General features: G+C 43.0%; 2 protein-coding genes across 4 annotated transcripts in view; one reads left to right on the forward strand and one right to left on the reverse strand.

Moving 5' to 3' along the window:
* Positions 1–22344, reverse strand: part of C1H1orf131 (chromosome 1 C1orf131 homolog) — an 846319-nt gene that overhangs the window by 623616 nt on the left and 200359 nt on the right. The window lies entirely within an intron of this gene.
* Positions 1–22344, forward strand: part of DISC1 (DISC1 scaffold protein) — a 346709-nt gene that overhangs the window by 159821 nt on the left and 164544 nt on the right. The window contains exon 10 of one of the 3 annotated variants that reach the window (XM_050769879.1): positions 1930–21168. The exons of the other annotated variants lie outside the window; for them this stretch is intronic. Within the exon in view, the coding sequence (XP_050625836.1) occupies positions 1930–2164 (235 nt within the window). The 3' untranslated portion in view covers positions 2165–21168. Of the gene's footprint in view, positions 1–1929; positions 21169–22344 lie in introns of those variants that run through there. 3 annotated transcript variants of the gene reach the window in all.

Genomic DNA, 22344 nt, shown 5'->3' on the forward strand with positions numbered 1-22344 from the left:
CTTTGTGCAAATTTCATCTTGTCATTTACAAGGGATTATGCCACACAGCTATGGATTTGGGCCCAATATTTGACCTTACAGCAGCTCTAAAAGATTAGACTGCAGTTAGGAAATGCCCTCTGGATCTGATTTTTAAACAGAACCAAATGCAGGCTGAGGCAGGAGAATGGCGTGAACCCGGGAGGCGGAGCTTGCAGTTCTGAGATCCGGCCACTGCACTCCTTTTCTGACTCCGTTCAAAAAAAAAAAAAAAAAAAAAAAAAAAAAAAGTAACACTGCTTGAGGATGCGTTGAAGCCCTGCTAGACATCTTTGCTGATATTTGCCTTTAGCATTCTTTCTGGAGGTATTTAGACCTTAATAACCTACTGTTGTCCTTTAAAAAAGGACTGAAGAGAATAATATTTGTAGAAACAAAATAATCAAATGCAGTCATACATCATTTAGTGATGGGGATACGTTATGAGAAATGCATCGTTAGGCAATTTTGCCATTGTGTGAACAGCGTAGAGTGTGCTTACGCAAACCTAGATGGTGCACCCTACTACTCCACACCTAGGCTCTGTGGTGCAGCTTATTCCTCCTACGCTACAAAGCTGTGCAGCATGTGACTGTCTTGAATACTGTAGGCAGTTGTCACACAGTAAGTATTTGTGTATCTGAACATATCTAAACAGAAAAAGTACAGTAAAAATATGGCATTATAATCTTAGGGGACCACTGTCACATACACCGTCTGTTGTAGACTAAAATGTGATTAAGTGGTATGTGACCGTACTAGCAATAAAGTGCTTCCGAACTGAGAGGGTGGAATGGGAACAGGTACTGGCTTCTTGTTTTAAGGGCTGGCTGGTAGGGAACTTGCCACGCAGAACAGTAGGTTGAAATAGGCTGAAGACAGGCTACAGATAGGCTCCAGGGTTGACGCAGGGCCAAGGCACAGCAGTTGCCTTGTCCTGGCTCGCTGCGGGCTTGGCATCTCCTGTGCCTGTATCCCTGAATTTGTGGTTGAACTTAAAGTTTGGGGAATCCCAGTGGCCCTGATGAGACTAGAAATACCGCCCTAGACAACCTCCTTTAGCAGCTAAACTGACAATAATAATCTGTTGTTCACTGCACAGGATTGAGATGAGTGTGGCAGTCTCCTAGACGAAGGGCCACGCTGCTCTCCCACCTGGGTGGGGTGGTCAGTCTAGGGTGGCCCAAGGGGACTCTTGGGTCCCGATGACCCTGGAGCTGATAACTAACTCACAAACACATACATCAACAACATGAGGCTAGCTTCTGCTGGGGCTTTGCTGCCTGGCAGGCCTGAGTTTTAATCCTGGCTGGCCTCTTAATAAGTGATTGTGGCTAAGTCATTCTAATTTTTTTCTCTCTGAGTCTCAAATTCCTCATCTATAAAATGAGCATGAAATCGTATTCTAGTCATTCTGAGGGACAACTGAAGTGATATATGTGATAATATGAAATGCAATAGATGTGATATGTAGAATTGTAAAACTTTCAAAAAGTAAAATGCCTGTTAAATTGTAAAATATGTGAAAAACTCCTGGCAAATATACCTACTAATATCTATTTACATACAGTTCTTTTATATAAAATATAGAGCAGTATATGTAAACCTTCTAATAAAACACCTGGCTACAACTATGAATTCTTATGTGCTCTTCCTGCTCTCAGCTTCTCCTCCTGTTGTTAAGTCTTTGCAAGGCCTCCTCTAGTTGTTATGTTCTGAAAAGATTCAAGTTTGTATCCTAGACTTCAAAGTTATGTCTTTCCCATGTGGTATGTAGTGCATCACCCTGTACTTGGAAGTATGTGATACAAGAAACTAATAATCTAAAAAAAAATATATATATATATATTTTGGTTTTGAGATAGAGTCTCACTCTGTCACCCAGGCTGGAGTGCAGTGGCGCAATCTCAGCTCACTGCAACCTCTGCCTCCTGAGTTCAAGCGATTCTCCCACCTCAGCCTCCTGAGTCGCTGGGATTACAGGCGCCTGCCACCACGCCTGGCTAATTCTGTATTAGTAGAGATGGGGTTTTACCGTGTTGACCAGGCTGGTCTCAAACTCCTGACCTCTAGTGATCCACCTTCCTCAGCCTCTCAAAGTGCTGGGATTACAGACATGAGCCACTGTGCCTGGCCCCTACAATAATTCTTTAAGGAAATATCAAAGGAAAAACAAGAATTCTAGGTAAGGAAAGGAATTTATTTAGTGGAAGTATAAAAGAAGTTTAAAAAGTTGAAGAAAATTATGGCTTTCAATGTTCATGCTGCGTCCTTTGCAAATCCTTAAATTTGTGAATGACACTTTTGAAAACTTACACCTTATTCTAGGTGTCTTTGTTCACTTTACACTGTACTGTAAAGAATCACAAAAGAGGACCTCATACTTAAATAACTTTCTATGTAACATATATATATTTCAAAGCAACATGTTATGTATCTAATAAACACATACAATTTTTGTCAATTAAATAGTACATTAAAAAGACAAAAATAAGTTTCTATAAATGAACTTGTTATTTAATCCACAGTGATAGAATATTCCCCATTTGATGCAAGCAGTTAAACTTCATTTCTGTTAAGGCAAACACACAAAGAACAATCCTCCTTCCCAAATTTGAAATCCCACTTCTCTTTTTGAACTCTCTTCATGAAGTAGTCCCTTTTCTTGCATTTACAACATAAAGCCTAAGCCACAAATATTGGAGGGCAGGGGTTGAGGATGAGCAATACAATTGAGATGTCCCTCATGCCCTCAAACCAAAAGTCCTGTATGTTCTCTCCTTCCTAAGTGTGACTTATTTTCCTTTCCACGAAATGACTTTAAGGGTGATTATATCCAAAGGGAAGTGACGTTTCTCCTTCTTTCTCTTCAGCTGGTCCATTTTCACAGCCCACAAAAGCAAGTCTCTAATTTGGGACTTGATTCAAAGTCTGTAAAAACCCTCGGCACATCTTTCTTCTTTGAATATGTTCACATGCATATTCCAAAAAAGGTTCTCATTGCTAGTTAGGCCATTAATTTTACGTGATATCCAAATCAAACAGCTGCCGTACTGTTTAAGTTCAGATCCTCAAATGGCACTTCGAATGTGAAAGTCGTGGCTGCCACTCTCCGGGCGACTATCCGGCGATGACACTTCTAGCTTTGTTTTTGACTTGACGTGCATATGCCAAAGGCTTCAGCAAACACAAACTCATATAAATGTTTGTCAAGCTGTGTGAGCCTAAACAGCTCATTAGTTGCAAGAATGATCAGATGGGAGATGGGTTGCCCAATTTGGATGGTGACCTTATGAGCTCTCGGTTGGATTGCAGATTGATGTGTCACAGTGTATTGGAACATAATGAATCCTGTGGCATGTGGATGGTAAAATGCAGCACAGAAACTATGCAATGAAGAGGCAGGAAGAAGGTGGCAAGTACAGGAGTATAACAGCAGTTAGACATCTCCTTTCCCCCTTCCCCTGTTCTGCTTCCCCTCTGCTTCTCGGGGTGCCCATTAAAATGCAGTTGGTAATGAAATGCTGTTTGAAATCAAAGTTGCTGAAGCAATGTTGTGGATATTGTGGAAGCCTGTCTTATTTATTTTAAGGACGAGCTTATTTCCAGGTGCTTTCAGCGCCTGCAGCCCAGTTAGTTCCCATGCATTGATTTTCTCTCATGTCCCTGCTTCAGAGTAATTCTCCTGTGCGCAGGCACATGACCTTCTAGTTGAAAACCTGCCCCTGCCATTTCTTTATGTGGCCGCAGCCCAGGGAGCTTGCCTACCCTGCGTGAGCAGGTTGCAATGATAATGGTTCCCAGTGCTGCTCAGTGGGGAACTGAAGTCACGGTATTTTCCTTCATATCCTCTTGAAGCTTCATTTTGTGACCTTGTTTCATCCTGCCGAACCCATCGTTGGAATTGCCCCAAAGGTGGTGGCAGGGGAGTCCCCACAAGGGAGAGCCCCAAACTTTCCCAAGATGGGGTCTACTGAGATTCCAAAGAAAGAAGCAGTAAAAGCCAGAGTGATCAGGCCAAAGCATTCATTAGGGGAGCTTAGGCAGAGTGGGCTGTAGCAATCCTGCGACGGCAGCGTGAACAAAGGGGCCTTCCACCTAGAAACGTCTGCAGCGAGGTGCTCAGGGGATGGAGTTTACATGAGGGTTTAAGGAATTTGGTTTAGGGCCAGGGCCAGTTTCTTTCAGTGTTTTGGGCAAAAACGTAGATACCTTTATCAATGCGTGGGAATGTTGAAGGCCCCGGTTTGGGTTCAAGCCTGCTGGGAAAAACCTGCAGCTGTCTGGGTCGCAGGGCGGTCAAGGCCCTCTGAGTTTTGGTCACGACAGAAAGGCGAGGGCTCTAGGGGACTCACCAGAGCTACAGGCTCCAATGTCAGCCCCACTTTTCCAAGTACAAATTTATTCCGGAAATTAAAGTACTACTCTTACTTTTTCACACATTTCAAAGTCATGAGTTGACACTGATAGCCTGTCTAGTGCAGGAAAACTCTGATCTATTTAACTGATTTAACATGTTTATAATCAATTATCTGGATAAGTGTCATTGATGGAACTCCAGGTGTGTGGAGACACCACTGGCCTGGGAATCACGACATGTGGGTTTTGTCCTAGATCCCTGCCATGCCATTTAAACACCATGGGTGTCAGTTTCTTCACAGCAAAAGTTAGGGTTATACTAGATATTCTCCATGGACCTTGTCAAATATTTTTGATGATGCTGGGATTTTATAACTAACACAGGAAAACAAGAACCTAGAATGATTAGAATCTTGAAAAAATTATTTGTTTGTTTGTTACAGAGAATCTTGAAGTTAGCTGAAGTCTGTTGCCCTTTCTTATGGCATCGGCACAGCCCAGATGCAGCCATTTCTCATCGTCAGAACTAGATGGGCCACACTGAGAAAGACTGTGGACCGGCTACCCGGAATCTGGCCGCTTAGTGCATTCAAGAATGCTGCTTGGTTTCTATGGCTGTGATTTCCAAGCATTTTCTAAAACGTGTATAGAGGAGAAACCTAAGTTCCTGCCACCACCCCACCTTGAAGTCAAATTTCCTTGAAGGCACTTGAGCATAGGGAGGAGAACATCAGCTAACTCTTGCCGCTATAGGCCCAGGTTAAAATGCAGCCAGGAAATGCATTCCAGTGGCTTGCCTGGCTGAACACAATTGTAGATGGAGCCTGGAGAAACATCTAAGCAGACAACCACTTGTGTCAGTTCAGTTGTTTCACCAAAAAAGCAAAATAAAACAGATTTTACTAACTCAATTAATAATTCATTTGCCCCATAAAGTGTAGCCTAACTGAATTTCTTGCCTTGTCTTCCAAGACATTAAGTCGGGGGGCTTGTTTATAGCCGTGGCTCTCTTCCTTGACTAAGCATCCCGGCTACCTGCTGGGCCCTAGGTCCAAGGTGGGACCTGGACTCAGCATGTTTTTCAGAGTTCTCCAGGTGATTCCAATGGTTAGTCAATTTATGATTCATTTAGGGCTGATTATCAGTCTTCCATGTGGATAAAACTGGTCAATTTCCTGTGGATCTTTTTTGAAAGCCTTATTAAGAGGAGGGAGCACTGTTTTGAACTTGCGTTGTGAGCTCTGCCTGTCTCTGGAGGTGGCAAGGGTGCTCGTCTTCATTCCGGTCTGTGTTGCATGCTGTCTTCCCCCATCTCCCTACTCTTTCTCAACCTTCCTACTTACTATTCCACGCACTCGCTGGGTTAGATGACCTTTTCTATTGTTCCACTGAAGGTTACAATTTGGAGTTGATTCCTGTAGTCTTTCTTTTTCTATTTACTTTCAAAAAAAATGTTGCAAAGTCCAAGTTTCTTCCTCATGTCCCATTTCTCTAGGGAGTACTGTAGAAGTTTCCAAACCTTCCTGCTTCTGGCCTTCTTAGTATCTTAATAACTCTTGCCTGGTTCCCAGGTTTCTCCGAGTATCTGGGGCAAGTGGAAACCTCAGAGATGGGGTCTGGAAATGTAAAACGTTGATGAATTGCAGAGTCACCCCATGAATGGTATTGAGTGGGTCAGAGGTATTCTAGAAAAGCCTGCAAAATCCAAAAGCTAATCTGTATTTTAAAATACACTCTATAACCTTTGCGTGCCCACTCATCCTCAGCTGGCTCCAGGGAATGGTGTCCGAACTCACGGTCTCATCTATGGGAGCTGCATTTCATCAACCTATTTTGGAAACCAGCATACTTCTGGTTCTGAGAATTCAGCTTAGAAATAATACCTAGTTTCCTATACAATCCCCCCACTAAAAAAATTTTGTGATGTGCCCCATGTCTGTCTGACACATTTTCACTTGTTTCTTCATCAATGATCTAGGTCTGTCCACCCTCCTCTATTTCTTTTCTATTTATCTCCATTATCTTAGTCTATTTGGGCTGCTGTAACAAAGTACCATAGACTGAGTGGCTCATAAACAACAGAAATGTATGTTTCACGGTTCTGGAGGCTGGGAAGTCCAGGATCGAGGCAGTGATAGATTCGGTGCCTGGTGAGGGCTTGTTTCCAGGTTCATAGATGGTGCCTTTTCCATTGTCCGTATGTCCATATGTCCTCCCATTCTGGAAGCGGTGAGGGAGCTCTCTGGGGCCTCTTTTGTAAGGGGACTGATTCCATTCATGGAGATCCTACCCTCATGACCTAGTCACCTCCCAGAGGCCCTACATCTTAATGCCATCACCTTTGGGGTTAGGATTTTAACAAATGAATTTTGGGAGGGCACAAGCATTCAGTCTGAAACATCCATTTCTTGCCTACTTCAAAATTTTTTGTTGCCGTTACATCAAAATCTCTTCTGGCACTTTCTGAAAGTGGATTTCTATGTAACCATTTTCTCTTTTCTTTTGCATTTTGACTGAGTTTTTCTTCTTAAGAAAACAAGAAGCAGCAGTAGATAATGGAGAGCATGAGTGCCAGAGAGTGGGGAAGCCTGGGGTCTCCTGCCAGGTTCTGTGTTAGTCGAAAACTGAGGACTTGGAGGGTTGATGAGCCGAGCTTTCTGTTGGGGCTCCTGTTTCCCGTCCACGTATTGTTCCAGCAGTACAAAGTTTGTCAGTCAGAGAGAATGTGGGCTCCCATGGCAAGGTGGCTGCCAGTTTTCATACTCTGTAAAAGGCTTAGTGATGGAAGGAGATTAAATTTAATGCTTTAACGTGGATTTAGGTAGAGATCTTGTACCACAGAAAATTGGAAATCAAGGGTAAAAAACTGAAAATGGAGTGATGTCTTTTTCTTCCATACAATTTCATATTTGCAAACTAAATTAACTCTAAATAGTTTAGGATTTTATTGCAGAAATCTATAAAACTTTAAAGAATCTTGGCATTTGATTGATTTTTCTAGTTTATGAAAAACTGACAATACTCTAAGCCAAAGACACGTTCAACATAATAATGCAGGTTGTGTATCCCTTATCTAAAATGCCTGGGATGAGAAGTGTTTTAGATATAGGATTTTTTTTTGAATATTTGCTTATTTACCTGTTGAGCATCTCTAATCCAAAAAATCCAAAATCCAAAATGCTCCTATCAGCATTTCCTTTGAGCATCATGTTGGTGCTCAGAAAATAGTAGATTTTGAAGTATTTCAAATTTCAGATTTTTGGATTAGAGATGCTCAACCTATAAATCAAAAAAAATTTTGTGTAATGTCTTACCGTGTGTGTGTTTGGAGCCTTCTCAGGGTTAAGCAGATATGAAAAGCCCACGTTTTCAGGAAAGAATTTAGGAAAATAAAGGGCCAACAATTTTTCCCTCCTAGCTGCATGTCATAATATTTTTGCCTGCTGCAGAGTCAATTCATTTCTATCTTCAGACTTATCACTATCAGGCATTTTCCATTCCCCGCATTTCTCATTTTTTGTTATCTTTTTGCACTTGCAAAAACTGAAATTTGGCTTGAATGAGACACATTTCCCTACCCTTTATCTCTCACTGATTCATTCCTTGAATTGGGGCAAATCTTTCTAATCTAAGCCAGTTTCATCCTCTTGCTGTAGAGTAACCTGTGCCAGCAGAGTCCTGTGTGGGATGAGTTTGGCAGAATTGCAGACTGCGTTTTTGGACCTAGCAGCTGAAGATGATTCTGTCCCTCATCAATTTTTTTTTCCCTAAGGGCACTTTTGCCTTCAAATGGTATTGGTAAAAACAATCTTTTTTTTTTTTTTTTTTCTATTTCCTTTATCTAAAGAAAGTCTTCAACTTAGTTTTGTTCTGTTGCTGTGAATGTCGGTACAGGAAAGTCCTTGAAGAACATCGGAAACAGGAGCTTCATCTGGGCTCTGTGATGGTGCCATTGTATGAATTGAAATCCATCAGGGTGGGACTGGTTATCTGTCTAACAAAGATGCCATGAAACATGATTGAGAGTGTCCTTTGGGTGGAGTGCTTCTTACATTTTGGGGTTAAGAGCCTTTTCTGTCATTGTTTTTATTATTATTTATATATTTATTTTTATTAGAGATAGGGTCTTGCTACATTGACCACGCTGGTCTTGAACTCCTAGCCTCAAGCAATCCTCCCACCTTGGCCTCCCAAAGTGCCGAGATTACAGGTGTGAGCCACCGCACCCAGACTCTGTCATTGATTTTGACAAGTTTTTTCTTTTTTTTGGTTGTTGTGATTTTGGAAGTTTTTTTTCTCAGAAAGGACATACTTGACTGAATTTTTCTCAGAGCCTAATTATTAGTTAGTTATTTGTATTTATTTCTTTTTGATTTCACTACAGTAGCCGCTATATCTGGAGTAACGTTTATCTTTTAACTTGCTTTATGTTTTGGTAGATCTTAGTGATTATGCAATTTGATGATGCCATTCAATATCAAGGCCAGACCACAGCATGTACAAGAGGTTGCTGTCACGTGATATTTTTCCATTTTCATCTCTTAGTATGCTTTCTTATTTTTTGCATTGCCCATACAGTGAATTAAAAAGAATCTGATTGAGATATCACCTCATAGTAGATAACTTTCCCATTAATATTTGCTCACTCATCTGTAGGCCTAGGAAGCTTTATATCTATTTACAACAGTGACTAGGACCAATAGTGTGCTGTTAAATGTTTAGGAACCAGTTCTCCAGGAAAAAAAAGTCCTGATTGGCAACGTCTGGCTATTTCCATAGTGTAAATCTCCCACCATGGCTGATTTCCAGCTATTTCTGGTTTAACAAGTGGCTCACAAAATTCTTGAAAGTTTATCAACTGGCTCTCACCAGGAGGATGGCTCCAGCACCCACTGTACCTGACAACAGTTTTATTACTTTACAGATGATAAAAAGCTTTATCATCGTTATTTCGTTTCTGATTTACAAAACAACCCTGTAGAGTAGGTGGTGTTATACATGAGGCATCTGAGACTCAGAGGCCTAAGTGGCTGGAAATAGCTTCAGCAGCTATTATTAGGCAGAGCAGAGACGGAATGCTGCCTCTGAGCTGAGCATTCTTGGTGTTCTCGTCACTCATGGCAACTGTTTTCCATTGTGAGGATTCCCTTAGTGGTGTCATAATTGGACTCCAAAGGAGTGTACTCAAGAAATGACTACTTCAATGGTTTTCCGTAGTTTTAGTAGGTAGTTTTTAGTTATTTGAGCATAAGAATAATAGTCTGGCTATGAAAGAACTTGGTAAATTTTTTTTCTTCTGATTTTCAGATGCCATTTCTGTCTTGAAGTATCTGGGGTATGATTGCTTTGTAATATTTTGTTACTTAAGGATGGTATCTAGACAACCCTTAGTTAATGTTATAGAATCAGAACTAGAAGGATATCTTCATTCTTCTTCACTTAGAGAGGATATAAGTGTCTCTGGCCATTTATTGGGTTAATAATGGTGACTTCAAGTGACCCAGGAAACATCTGAATATCTTTGTTGCACTTGGAAAGACATTTAGTTTGGTAATATTTTCCAATCAGGTGATCATTTCAAAATGACTTGCACCATGGAGTGCTGATGTGATGATGGCTGGAGATTTCATGTGTCAGGCACAGTTGGGAATACTTTATGAATATGAGTTTCTCACCTTGAAGGTAGACATTGTTCTCAGTTTGTTGAAATTGAGGCTCATGTAAGTAAAAAAATGCCCCCATTCATAGCAAATAAGTGACAGAGTTAGCCTCTGACTCTGCAAAGGACTCATATGGCTTTCATGTAATAAAGTCGATATCCCATTTTGGTAATAAAAGGGATAATAAAAGACCAACATGTCTTCATTAGCTTGTAGATAAGCTCCAAGTTTCAGCACGTGCATAGTTTGTAATGTCTTCACAGGGTCTGCAGGCTCATTGCTGTGAAAATATTGAACTAACAAGAATTTAGTTTTAATTGACATAATTTATAAAACATTCTCTTTTTTTTTTTTTGAGATGGGGTCTCACTCTGTTGCCCAGGCTGGAGTGCTGTGGTGCGATCTTGGCTCACTGAGGTCTCTGCCTCCTGGGTTTAAGTGATTTACCACCTCAGCCTCTACAGTTGCTGGGACTACAGGTACCCCCCACCATGCCTGGCTAATTTATATTTTTAGTACAGAAGGGGTTTAACCATGTTGGCCAGGCTGGTCTCGAACTCCTGGCCTCAATGAATCTGCTTGCCTTGGCCTTCCAAAGTGCTAGGATTACAGGCATGAGCCACTGCACCCGGCCTAAAACATTCTTTTAACAAAAGCATAGTTTTATGTTGAATTCAGGTAGATTCGAACCATTGCTTTTAATAAGACAGTATGCTTTCTTTCAGACTCTTGGGTTAGATTGAACTTCTCATAAAACTGTCATGGGACAGACTGCAACTTCTTTCCATTATCAGAATCTCTAGGCGAGTTGATCCATTTCTTTGCCCTGGGCTTTTTAAGAAAGTAGGGTAATGAGTCCCTGGTTTCTCATCTCCGTAAGGATGAAAGGATGCTGGAGTCAAGGTCTAGTCTGCTCCCAGTCCCTCGTGGCACAATGTGGAGGAAAAGCACCAGTGTAGATCAGAAGTCCATGAGCGGAAACTCAGAATCAAAGCCGGTATTCAATTCTTCCTTTTCTTGGAGGAAATCACTGTGTCCCCTGAAGAGAAAAATGCCCTTTGCTCTTGCACTGGGGAGTTCTGTTTAGTGCTTTTGCACACGAAAGGGCTGTACTGGCTGGCACTATAGACATTTTTTTATGAAAATCTTTTTCATAAATCCTTTTGCAGAGTATAGCCAGCTAGCAGTATATGAACACTTAAGATTAAACATAGTTTTTGTCACACAAAGTTAACAATAAAAACACATGCAACTCATCATTTATAAAACGCTACTTAGAATTTTTCATTATTCTCATTTCTGAGGGCAAATTTTCACATGAAAACAGAAAGGAATTCTAGAAGTTTTCATTTTTTTTTCCCTACATCAGGCTTCCCTATATCTCGTCTGTATAACAAGTACTTTGATCTTTCATTTATAAGAGTTTCAGTTATAAGAGGCTCATACGCGTTGCCTCTGTTTTCTATGTATTGATGGTGTCATTAGAAAACCTGAGGGGGTAGGCCGGGTGCGGTGGATCACGCCTGTAATCCCAGCACTTTGGGAGGCAGAGGCAGGTGGATCACGAGGTCAGGAGATGGAGACCATCCTGGCTCACACAGTGAAGCCCCGTCTCTACTAAAAATACAAATAATTAGCGGGGTGTAGTGGTGGTCGCCAGTAGTCCCAGCTACATGGGAGGCTGAGGCAGGAGAATGGTGTGAACCTGGGGAGGCAGAGCTTGCAGTGAGCCGAGATCACACCACTGTACTCAAGCCTGGGCGACAGGGAGACACGTCTCAAAAAAAAAAAAAAAAAAAAAAATTCTAAGGGGGTGGACACCATTTTTTGGTACTGAACGACGTAATGACCATTTAGAAAGAAAGGATAGATGTTAAGAAGGCTTCCTTATACAAAAATTCTTGTATATTGTTTGTTCCAATTTTATTTTTGTTTTGATATATAAAATCCTATGTTCAATCTCTCATCCTGAATATCAGGTTATCCCAGAAAGAGAAAGTAGCAGTCTAATTATTTTATTTGGTCACATGGTAGTCTTAGTACAATTAAATCTCCTTTGAAAGTTTCTCAATTATGTAGTTACGAATAGTACCCCACACCACAGCTGTGGTAGACCCGGAGCGGTATTGGGCTCAGGTCACAGAATGATCACTGAAGGACTTTAGAGATCACCTATTGAGTCCCTGTTTTAGAGAGGAGCAAGCAAAGGCCCAGAGAACTCACTCCATTTGCCAAGGTCCGAGAAGTGCATAGGTGAGCTGGAACCAGAACCCCGTCTTTCGGTCTTCACTCGAGAGCTCTTTCCAAACAGACATGCTGACCTGGGAGTCTGACAATTACTATATGCTCATGTTTCCTATCTGAAGTCCACATGTCTTTGTGGGGGAAGAGAATTGTCTGGTATCATTCGTTAATGCCCACTCTTCATGTTTGCCAAAGATCACCAATACATTGGCCAGTGATTGTGTTACACTGGTTTGTTTATATGTCGGCTTTCAGTGATGCCAGAAAATCAAAAGGAGGTTAAGAAATCCCAGAGGTTCACCCAAGATGGGAGGCTAAACCTGCGTTGTATTATGGGTCTTAATTCAAGATAAAATAATCTTTAGCCTAATAAACATTAGGTTGAGTTTTGAAAGTGTAAACACTAATCTGTAGACTGACATCTATTTCCTTGGCAATATTGGCTATATCCATTAAATAATAACTCCTCATTCTCCCTTCCCCCAGCCTCTGGCAACCTCTGTTCTACTTTCTGTCTCTGAATTTGACTACTCTAGGTGCCTCATATAAGTGGAATCACGTGACATTTGTCTTTTTGTGATACGATATCTTCTTTAAAAAGAAAATGAACAGAAACTTTCCATGAGAGAAGTCAGTTCTGCAGCCAGCGTGCCTCTTAGTTCCATATTCATACAAGGCCCTCTTGGAAACTTAGCCTTTGGAGTTGGATATTATCTCAGAAGACATGGCAGCTTAGGAATCTGGTACTCTAAAAACAGATTTACAGGCACTAGATTTTTTGGTATATGTGTGTGGGCATTTTGGTCTTCCTGAAAGTGGTTGAGACCAGTATTTCTAGGCAGACTATAGTGCACATCATCCAGTTCTCTAAGTCTTGGATTATTGATTTCATTGTCATGGCAAGAAGGGGCAGGGATTACTGAACTCGTTACTCCTGTGCCCAGACCTCTGAGCCCGGTGTGTGAGTGTGGCACAGTGCCTTTCCCATAGCGCCCCACATCCCCCCAGGGCCCTGCAGAAAGTTCCTGCAAGTCCACCCGCTACACACACAGAGCAAAAAGAGCTTCCTATGAGAGCTGTTCTCCAGAAAAGACAGAAACCCGGGCCCTAGAGAACCAGAAGAATTAAATTCCAGTTTCAGCTCTGCTATTGAATAATTAGGCAACTGTAGGCAGTTCACTTTGCTCCTCTGGACCAGAGATTTCTCATCTATAAAATGAAAAACTTGGACTTAATTATCTCTGAAGTCACTTCAAGCAGAAATGTAACGATTCTTTGATTTATTAAAAAAAAAAATCAATGATAATGACCAACAGCGAACACTTATTACAAGGCTCCAGGCACTTTTGAAGTCCTTAATATTTAATGTTCACTACTACCTTAGGATATAAGTACGTGATGCAGAGTTCTGGACACAGAGAAGTTAGTAACTTGCCCGAGGACAGCCTGCAGGACACAGCAATGTGATTTGAACCCAGAGGGTCTGACTTCAGCCCCCAACGCTCAACTACTATTAATTGAAAGGGCATTGAAGAGAAATGATGTCACAATAAAAAGAAAAAAAGAAAAGAAAGCATGTCTTCGACATTCTAGTCGTCATGCTTTGTATGGATTCTTCTTTCAACCTTGATGAAAGGGTATAATTAATCTGTAATTAAAGTCATAATAGTTTGTTAAGACGAGGAAATGTCATTGCGGTTCTCTGAACACAAGAGGGCGCTGTGGCAAAGCTTACGGTCTGCGCATCCTCTGCCGCAGGAGGGTATAACTTCGTGGGACAAACTTCAAAAGAAAGATGCCATTTCTAAGACCTCGTTTATCACCTCGGGATAGCCAGTCTTCATTCCTTTAAAATACAGAATAAAAATAACACATAAATCAACACAATTACATTCCTCCTTGATAGCATCACCAGTCTTCTTGAGGCCTGGTGTCAAACCTCTGCTTCAGTGTTACAGTACGGGGTGTGCATGCCTCCTTAATACCCACCTTACTGGTATGCTCCAGATGGCTGTCTTCTTAGCAGTAGATGGAATTAAGCACCATAATGAGGGATATTTTATTTAAATCTGCATTAAAAAAATCTTCCATGACTTATTCACATGTCTGGTTAGCTATCACACTGTCATTCCATGTGATCGGAAATGAGAAAGATTTAGAGAAAGTAATTGTTTAACATGAACGGATGTACCTCTTTTGCTTCAGATGAGAATAGGCAGCACAGAAGAACTGGAGCTGATTTGTGGAAGGCTTCCCGTAGCTAGACGCTGGAGGCTGTAAAAAGTGGTTTGGAACTGTGTTTAAAAAATAATAATAATAGAGGGAACAGTGAGGTACCCAGGAGGAGCAGAGAGCACCTGTTCCAGCCATGGGGGCATCCCCGTCAGATACATAGATGCTCTTAATTAATGAGGCTGCTAGTAAACCCTCCTGAGTGTGCAGGACAGGAGGAATTCATTTTCAAGCTTTAAAAAAAAAGATGAGTCTTGGGCACACAGCCCTGTGGCCCATATGTTATTGTTGTGTTACCCATCAGTCAGCAGTTTTCCTCTCCTGTTGTTGATAGATCTTCCCATACAGTTAGATTTGTTTAGAAAGAAAAGTTTCAAGTCCTTGCAAATGATTATAAACTGAAGAACTGGAAACCCTGGTTAGGAAACAGTTGGAGCGCTATGTATGGCTTAATGAAAGGACACCATCTCTTTAATCCGCCAAGGCTGAATCGTCAGCTTGGTTAAGACTATCTTTAAAAGGTGAGCAGGGCGCTTCAAACCTGGCTATTGGCAAGGGAGAGAAAAAAGCTGCCACCCAGTATTCCTCTGCTAATCTTCCATTTATATTGCAATGAATGTGCTTTGGCATTGAGTGCGTTTTAAAGCTCCTGCTTAGCTGGCTGGGGGACAAGAAAAAACAAAGCAAAATAAAACCTCAGAGGACACTCATGGCATTTTATGCCACCAGACGCATAAAAAAATAAACAGTTATTTCTGCTTTTGAGAAGAAGCTACATGCATGTGGCTGGCATTCCAAGGTGGGCAAAGGAGAGCCCTCAGTAGCACCTGCCCCAAACCCTCCACTCTCCCCTCTTTAGATCGGAAGAGATTCTGCTTTCCTATCTTGTCTCCAGTTTTTACTCTTAGTCCTTATTTTCTCTATTTCCCCTCTCTTTTTCCACTCTGTCCTTAACTCCTTTTTCCCTCATTCATCGTTTTCCTTTATTTTCTTTTTCATCTCTTTCTTTATTCCTTCTCAAGGGTGGTTTTGCTAGGCAATACTGAGTTCCAAGGCCATTGTCATGGAAGTTTCCAGTCCTGGGATGTGCTTAGACCAGCCTTTATGCATCCTCAAAACAGCTGGTAGCCTAATCAAACTTTATTTTTTTTTTCTCTTTGTGAGAGAGGTGAAGAAGACGATAACATGAAATTAAATCTAGGGCCTTTAGAAAGAGTCAGTAAGCCAGGTGCAGTGGCTCGTGTCCATAATCCCAACACTTTGGGAGGCTGACCAGGGGGATCACTTGAGGCTAGGAGTTCAAGGCCAGGCTGGGCAACATAGCAAGACCCCATCTCTAAAATAAATATATATATAATTAGCTGGGCATGGTGGTAAGCAACCATAGTCCTGGTCACTCAGGAGGCTAAGGCAGGCAGATTGCTCAAGCTCAGGAGTTTGAGGCTTCAGCAAGCTATCATTGTGCCAATGTACTCTAGCTTGTGTGACAGAGTAAGGCCCTGTGTCTAAAAAGGAAAAAAAAGAGTTACCGGTTATACATTTTTGAGAGGAGCAATGGGGAAATGCAATCATGGGGTAATAATAATCAGGGCAAGAGCAGGGGTATGTACTGCCTCCCCACCCTGCTGCCCTGAATGTGAGGAAGAAGCCACGTTGCTGGACCCATAACGAGAAGCTTCAGAAGATTGATAGAGAGTGCTGATCTTGAAGACATTTAGTCTGGGACCCAGACTACATATCAGCATATCAAACATATCAACTTGCTTGAATGAATGAGTGAATGAATGAATGAATTAGTGAATCAATGAGTGAATGAATGAATGATTGAATGAATGAATTAATGAATGAATGAGTGAATGAATGAATGAGTGAATGAAAAGTAATGAAGGAAGCAGATGGTTGTGTTTGAGAGAAGAATATGCCTGAAAGGTATATGACCACAGGGGAGCCTCTCTTGTCTTCACAGATATTTAACTTAGGAACAGCCTTGCTAGTTGTCTTGAGTGTGAAGTGCAAAAAGTAAAAATGGCCCTTAACAAAAATATAAGTCAGGCCTGTGTTAGAGATGACAAGGATGAAGACCTTTATGATGATCCATTTCCACTTAATGAATAGCGTCTTAGTCCATTTTGTGTTGCTATAATGGAACAATTGTGGCTGGGGAATTTATAAAGAAAATAAGTTCATTTGGTGCATGGTTCTGTAGGCTGTACAAGAAGCATGACACTGGCATCTGCATCTAGTGAGGGCCTCTCTCTCTTGCTTCCTCTCTGGCCATGTGATCTCTGGCCAGAGAGGAAGCAAGAAAGAGGAGGAGGTGCCAGGCATTTCTTAACAAGCTCTCTGGGGGAACTAATAGAGTGAGAATTCATTCACCCCTGAGGGAGAGTATTAATCTGTTCAAGAGTGATCTGCACCTATGCCTCAAACACTGCTCACTGGGGCTCCACCTTAAACATTGGGGAGCAAATGTGAACATTAGGTTTGGAGGGGCCAAGTATCTAAACCATAGCAGAGTCTCTTTGTGATGATCTTGAGATGAAATTGTTTGGGCCTTGGTTTCTGAGAGGGGTCTTAACCTTATTCAGCAGTCACATTTTTTCCTAGCTAAAATTCGTACTATCCTTTAGACCTGGGGAGAGCCCATGTCTGAAAAGCAGAACACAGAGCTGAACTTTAAATAGGAAAAAGCTAGCTAAGGGACTACCTCTGGGGGCATTACTTGAGCCTGTAAGCAGTGGTTACAGGAGATCTGAGGGTACGGGGGGCCTAGAGACAGGTCAGTTCTTAGGGTGGGGCAGGATACAAGAAAGGGAGAGTGAGGAAGGCTCAGAAGACGAGGTTTGAACACTTGGCCACCATTTTGCCTGGGATCATCAGGAGAAGCTCCTGATAAGGGAACATCACTCCCAGGCAGGACACCAAGAGGCAAAGGCCAATATGCTCTATTTTGTAAGAAGGCGAGATAAGGGCCAGAGTGATAAGGGCATGGAGCCCCATGGGCATCCAATTAAATGGTCAGAGTAAAACTGATGGACCACCACAATTGAAAGTCCTTTCTTAGATGAGCTAGGCAAAAGGTTCTAATTAGAGATACCTGTCTTCCCCTCCTTTCCCTATAATGCATCCAACGATCTTAGGTGTGATAGATTCGCAACTTCTGATAAGTAGTTGGCCAACATGTGCCAACTTCTGTGACCTGCATCTCTGAGGGGCCTGAGCTGTCTGTTGGTGTTATCCTGAGCTCCTGGTGGGAAGGCGGCTGGACCAGGGTGTGCTGCCCAGCTGTGGCTCCATCAGTTTCCATAAGGCTTCAACATGATCAGTGCAGCATGAACTGTGGCATGTTAGGGGCCTGGGAGATTGACAGGCCCCTAGAAAGCCCTTAAAACATCGTCAAGAAGACATACAAGAATGTTAGACATACCATCACTATTGCCAGCCTATTAACCTATTACAAACTCTGTTTTTAGAGATTAGTCATTAGTGTTTCCTTCCAAAATTATTATGCTGTTGTCATTTCCTCCACAAACTGAGATATGCCTGGTGACATGACTTAATTTAAAAACTAATTTAGATTATATTTTAAAGAATAAATATTTTCTGCAAAGTTATCTGATTTTCGAACGATCATGACTTGAATTTTGCTCTAGTAGTGCACTTTCTGAGAATAAATGGGAATCTCAGTTTTGTACTAGGTATTCTCAGTTTCTGAGAATAAATGGGAATCTCAGTTTTGTAGTTTGTACCCAGCATTTTTCTTCTTCCAGCTATTGGGGGTGCACTGTTGGGAATGTGGTGGGGGCTGGACCTGTGTGGAACGGGGCAGATGCTGTGTGCGGGTCTCTACTTCTCAAGCTTCAAAGCTGACGGCACTCATTGATGCGGCAAGCCCGGGGCCTTGTGATGTTGCCTTTCTTGTTGGTTGGTGCTGGAAAGTCTAGAGTCACAGACTCCTTTTGGACTAGGCTATAAATGCATATACACTTTGCAGAGCATTGCCTATTAGTTTCCATTCTCTCCTCAGAGTGTAGGCAGGTTTCGAGGGCAATACCTAATGTGGGAAGAGAGAATAGAAGGTTCTGGGTATTTCTGGAGGGAAGAGACCCATTCTAGGCAGAGGGAGAAGGATAGGGAAGTGGTTTGGGGGGGTATCACAATTATCCTTACTTTAATTAATACATTTCTTTGGACGGCACCAACAGTGAACACAGCTACACCCTCTTCTGCCCATAGTGCTAAGAGCGTGTTCTGTTAGACTAGAATTGTGCCATTGATGGTGGAAGTGCAGTTGAATTCAAATGATCTGTGGCTGGTGGCTTTTATTCCTGAAGTTCAGGTACAGACAACCCTCTTAGCGGGTTCTACCATAGTTAGCCAACCGTGTGTTAATCTCCACCTCTTTGTCTTCTGTCTTGAAGGAAGTCAGTCCACCCTAAATTGCGGCCTCTCATGTGCGCCTGTCTGTGGAGGGTGTGATTTTCCAGCAGCCTCTGGGTCTCTATAATGTTTGAATTTGCTTTCGGGGTACATGCGTGTGGTATGTGTGATGTGTGGGGCCGGGGGTGGTGAGACCAGCTCCAAAATGTTTGCAGGGCTGCTCGGCGGCACCCTGGCCAGATCCTGCATGTGGCATTTCCCAACAATTCTTTCTGGTCTCTGTCTCACCTGTCGTAATTCAAAGGAGAGCCACGGACTGTGTGCGCGAGATTCGCCTTCAGAGACGGCAGAGTCCCAGCTCTCTACCGGAGCGGACGCCTGGACTTCATCTGGCTTTCTCTAGGGGACTCTGCACTGGGACAGTTCTGTGGGCAGCGGCAGGAAGCCTTTAGTTGGTGAACAGCGTGAAGACAGCCTGAGGCATGCGAGGCACGGGGATGTGATTGTCTGGGCAGATCAATACCTCTATCTCAAACACGAGAACTTTCACTTCAGTACTGGATCACTCAGTCCTTCAACACTGGCTTTCTTTCATTCTTTGTTTTTTTTTAATCTCCCATCTCAGTAATGAAAAAAAAATGTACGTGTCATGTGGTTCTTTTGTCAGGTTGTTTCTCTCCATTTGCTTGAAAACTTTCTTATTACTCCTAACTCCTTTTACTGATTTAATGAAACCAAATGTCCTGAAAGTCCAACCCTGATGTAGTGATACCTGCGCTCTCTAGGTCCCTAACAGACCCCACAGTCTGATGCTTCGGTTGCAGGCAGAGTCACAGAGATTCTTCTGCTTTAAAGTGTCTACATCATAGTTTGGAAAATGCCTTTCTAGGACTGAAGTTGTAGCTGTTTCCTAGACTTCTGTTTATTTTCCATTTCTTTACCCACTCCTGTTTGAAATTCTGCTGTTGTTTGCATACTGTTTGCCTTTGTGTCCTTCTTTCCATCTGTTCTTAAAAAAAAAAAAACCAACTGAGTTTTATTTTAAACCAATCCAGATGACAGGCACACAGTCTTCACAATGCTTTGGAAACCAGTTGAAGAAAATTCTCATTCAATTACTCATCCTCTCAACTTGTTTTCCATACATGATCTATTGTTGGGGTGCCTGCCTGTTTTCAAGACAAGTGCATATTTCAGAGGCAGGTTCCTTTTACCCCAGATAAGCCATTATTTAAGAAATTGGCTTTGACACACACTTTCGGTTTTAATTTTTCCTTTTACATTCTGAAATAATCTCTGGTTGCATGTAGCTTCCCACTACCTCATATAAAGACGTATTCCAGGCATCCGTCAGGAGTTTGTCTATTCCACGAAGAAGACATTGCAGTGGAAGAAGATGGTGGGAGGCCTGAGGTCCTTTCTGTGCAGCCCTGCAAGGGCCTTCACCTCCAGGGCCTAATCTCACAAGCACCGACTCTGCGCCCAGATTTCCGACAAGATCTTCTGTTGTAAAGTGGCCTCATTAAGAAGACCTTGGGAAGAACAAACCCATTATCTGATATTGAGTCACTGTGAAAGACTTGGGAGTCTTTCCCATCAGTGCCCCGGTAAGAAGGCAGAAGAGGATCATGCAAGGCTACTCATCTCCGTTTCAAAGCCATGAAGAGGTCAACCATTTATAGTAGGGCTGCAGAACAGAAGCAAAGCGGACTTCAGCCTGATAGCAGTCAAAAGACTTGCGTTTCAGCCCCTTTCTATGATGTCCTTTGACTAGCGCCCCTTCGTATGTCCCTCCCCTGCATTCCATAGCATTGGGTCTTATACAAGGGACCAATTAGTGATTTGAAAACCAAAGTGAATGGAGTACTTATAAAATCTGGTGGTGCACTCCCAAGAGGAAATGAGTTGGGAGGGTTTAGGAATTGTAAGGACAAGTTTACTGATGAGAAGGCAGGTTAGGAGTATCGTTAAGGAAAATTCAGATGACACGTTTCCAGCTGTCAAGGAAAACGGGTTCAACCTCATAATGACATCGTTCTGCAGAGCCGAGGAACTGCAGAAGGCGTGGATCTTCACTGCCACGGGAGAGCCGAGGAACTGCCAAAGGCGTGGATCTTCACTGCCACGGGAGAGCCGAGGAACTGCCAAAGGCGTGGATCTTCACTGCCACGGGAGAGCCGAGGAACTGCCAAAGGCGTGGATCTTCACTGCCACGGGAGAGCCGAGGAACTGCAGAAGGCGTGGATCTTCACTGCCACGGGAGAGCCGAGGAACTGCAGAAGGCGTGGATCTTCACTGCCACGGGAGAGCCGAGGAACTGCCGAAGGCGTGGATCTTCACTGCCACGGGAGAGCCGAGAACTGCCGAAGGCGTGGATCTTCACTGCCACGGGAGAGCCGAGGAACTGCAGAAGGCGTGGATCTTCACTGCCACGGGAGAGCCGAGGAACTGCCGAAGGCGTGGATCTTCACTGCCACGGGAGAGCCGAGGAACTGCCGAAGGCGTGGATCTTCACTGCCACGGGAGAGCCGAGGAACTGCAGAAGGCGTGGATCTTCACTGCCACGGGAGAGCCGAGGAACTGCAGAAGGCGTGGATCTTCACTGCCACGGGAGAGCCGAGGAACTGCCAAAGGCGTGGATCTTCACTGCCACGGGAGAGCCGAGGAACTGCAGAAGGCGTGGATCTTCACTGCCACGGGAGAGCCGAGGAACTGCAGAAGGCGTGGATCTTCACTGCCGTGGGAGACGGACTCTGAGAAGAGGAAGTTGTCAGAGGGGTTCTGTGTGGAAAATGTAGTTGGAATCCCCAAATTATGACTTCTATCATTGGAAGAGGGCATCTTAAATAATTTTTTTTTTTTTTTTGAGACAGATTCTTGCTCTGTTGCCCAGGCTGAAGGCTGAAGTGCAGTGGCATGATCTCGGTTCACTGCAACCTCTGCCTCCTGGGTTCAAGCAATTCTCTTGCCTCAGCCTCCGAGTAGCTGGGACTACAGGCATGCACCACCATGCCCAGCTATTTTTTGTATTTTTGGTAGAGATAGAGTTTCACTATGTTGGCCAGGCTTGTCTTGAACTCCTGACCTTAAGTGATCCGCCTGCCTGTCGGCCTCCCAAAGTGCTGGGATTACAGGTGTGAGCTACCGCATCTGGCCTTAAATAATCTTTTTTTTTTTTTTCTTTTTTTTTTGAGACAAAGTCTTGCTCTGTTGCCAGGCTGGAGTGCAGTGGCACGTTCTTGGCTCACTGCAACCTCTGCCTCCTGGGTTTAAGCGATTCTCCTGCCTCAGCCTCCCAAGTAGCTCGGACTACAGGCACACACCACCACGCCCAGCTATTTTTTTAAAGTTTTTTAGTGGAGACTTGATTTCACCATGTTGTCCAGGATGGTCTCGATCTCTTGACCTCCTGATCCGCCCACCTTGGCCTCCCAAAGTGCTGACATTATAG

Source organism: Macaca thibetana, chromosome 1 (assembly GCF_024542745.1).
Source record: "Macaca thibetana thibetana isolate TM-01 chromosome 1, ASM2454274v1, whole genome shotgun sequence".
NCBI classification, from domain to species: domain Eukaryota; kingdom Metazoa; phylum Chordata; class Mammalia; order Primates; family Cercopithecidae; genus Macaca; species Macaca thibetana.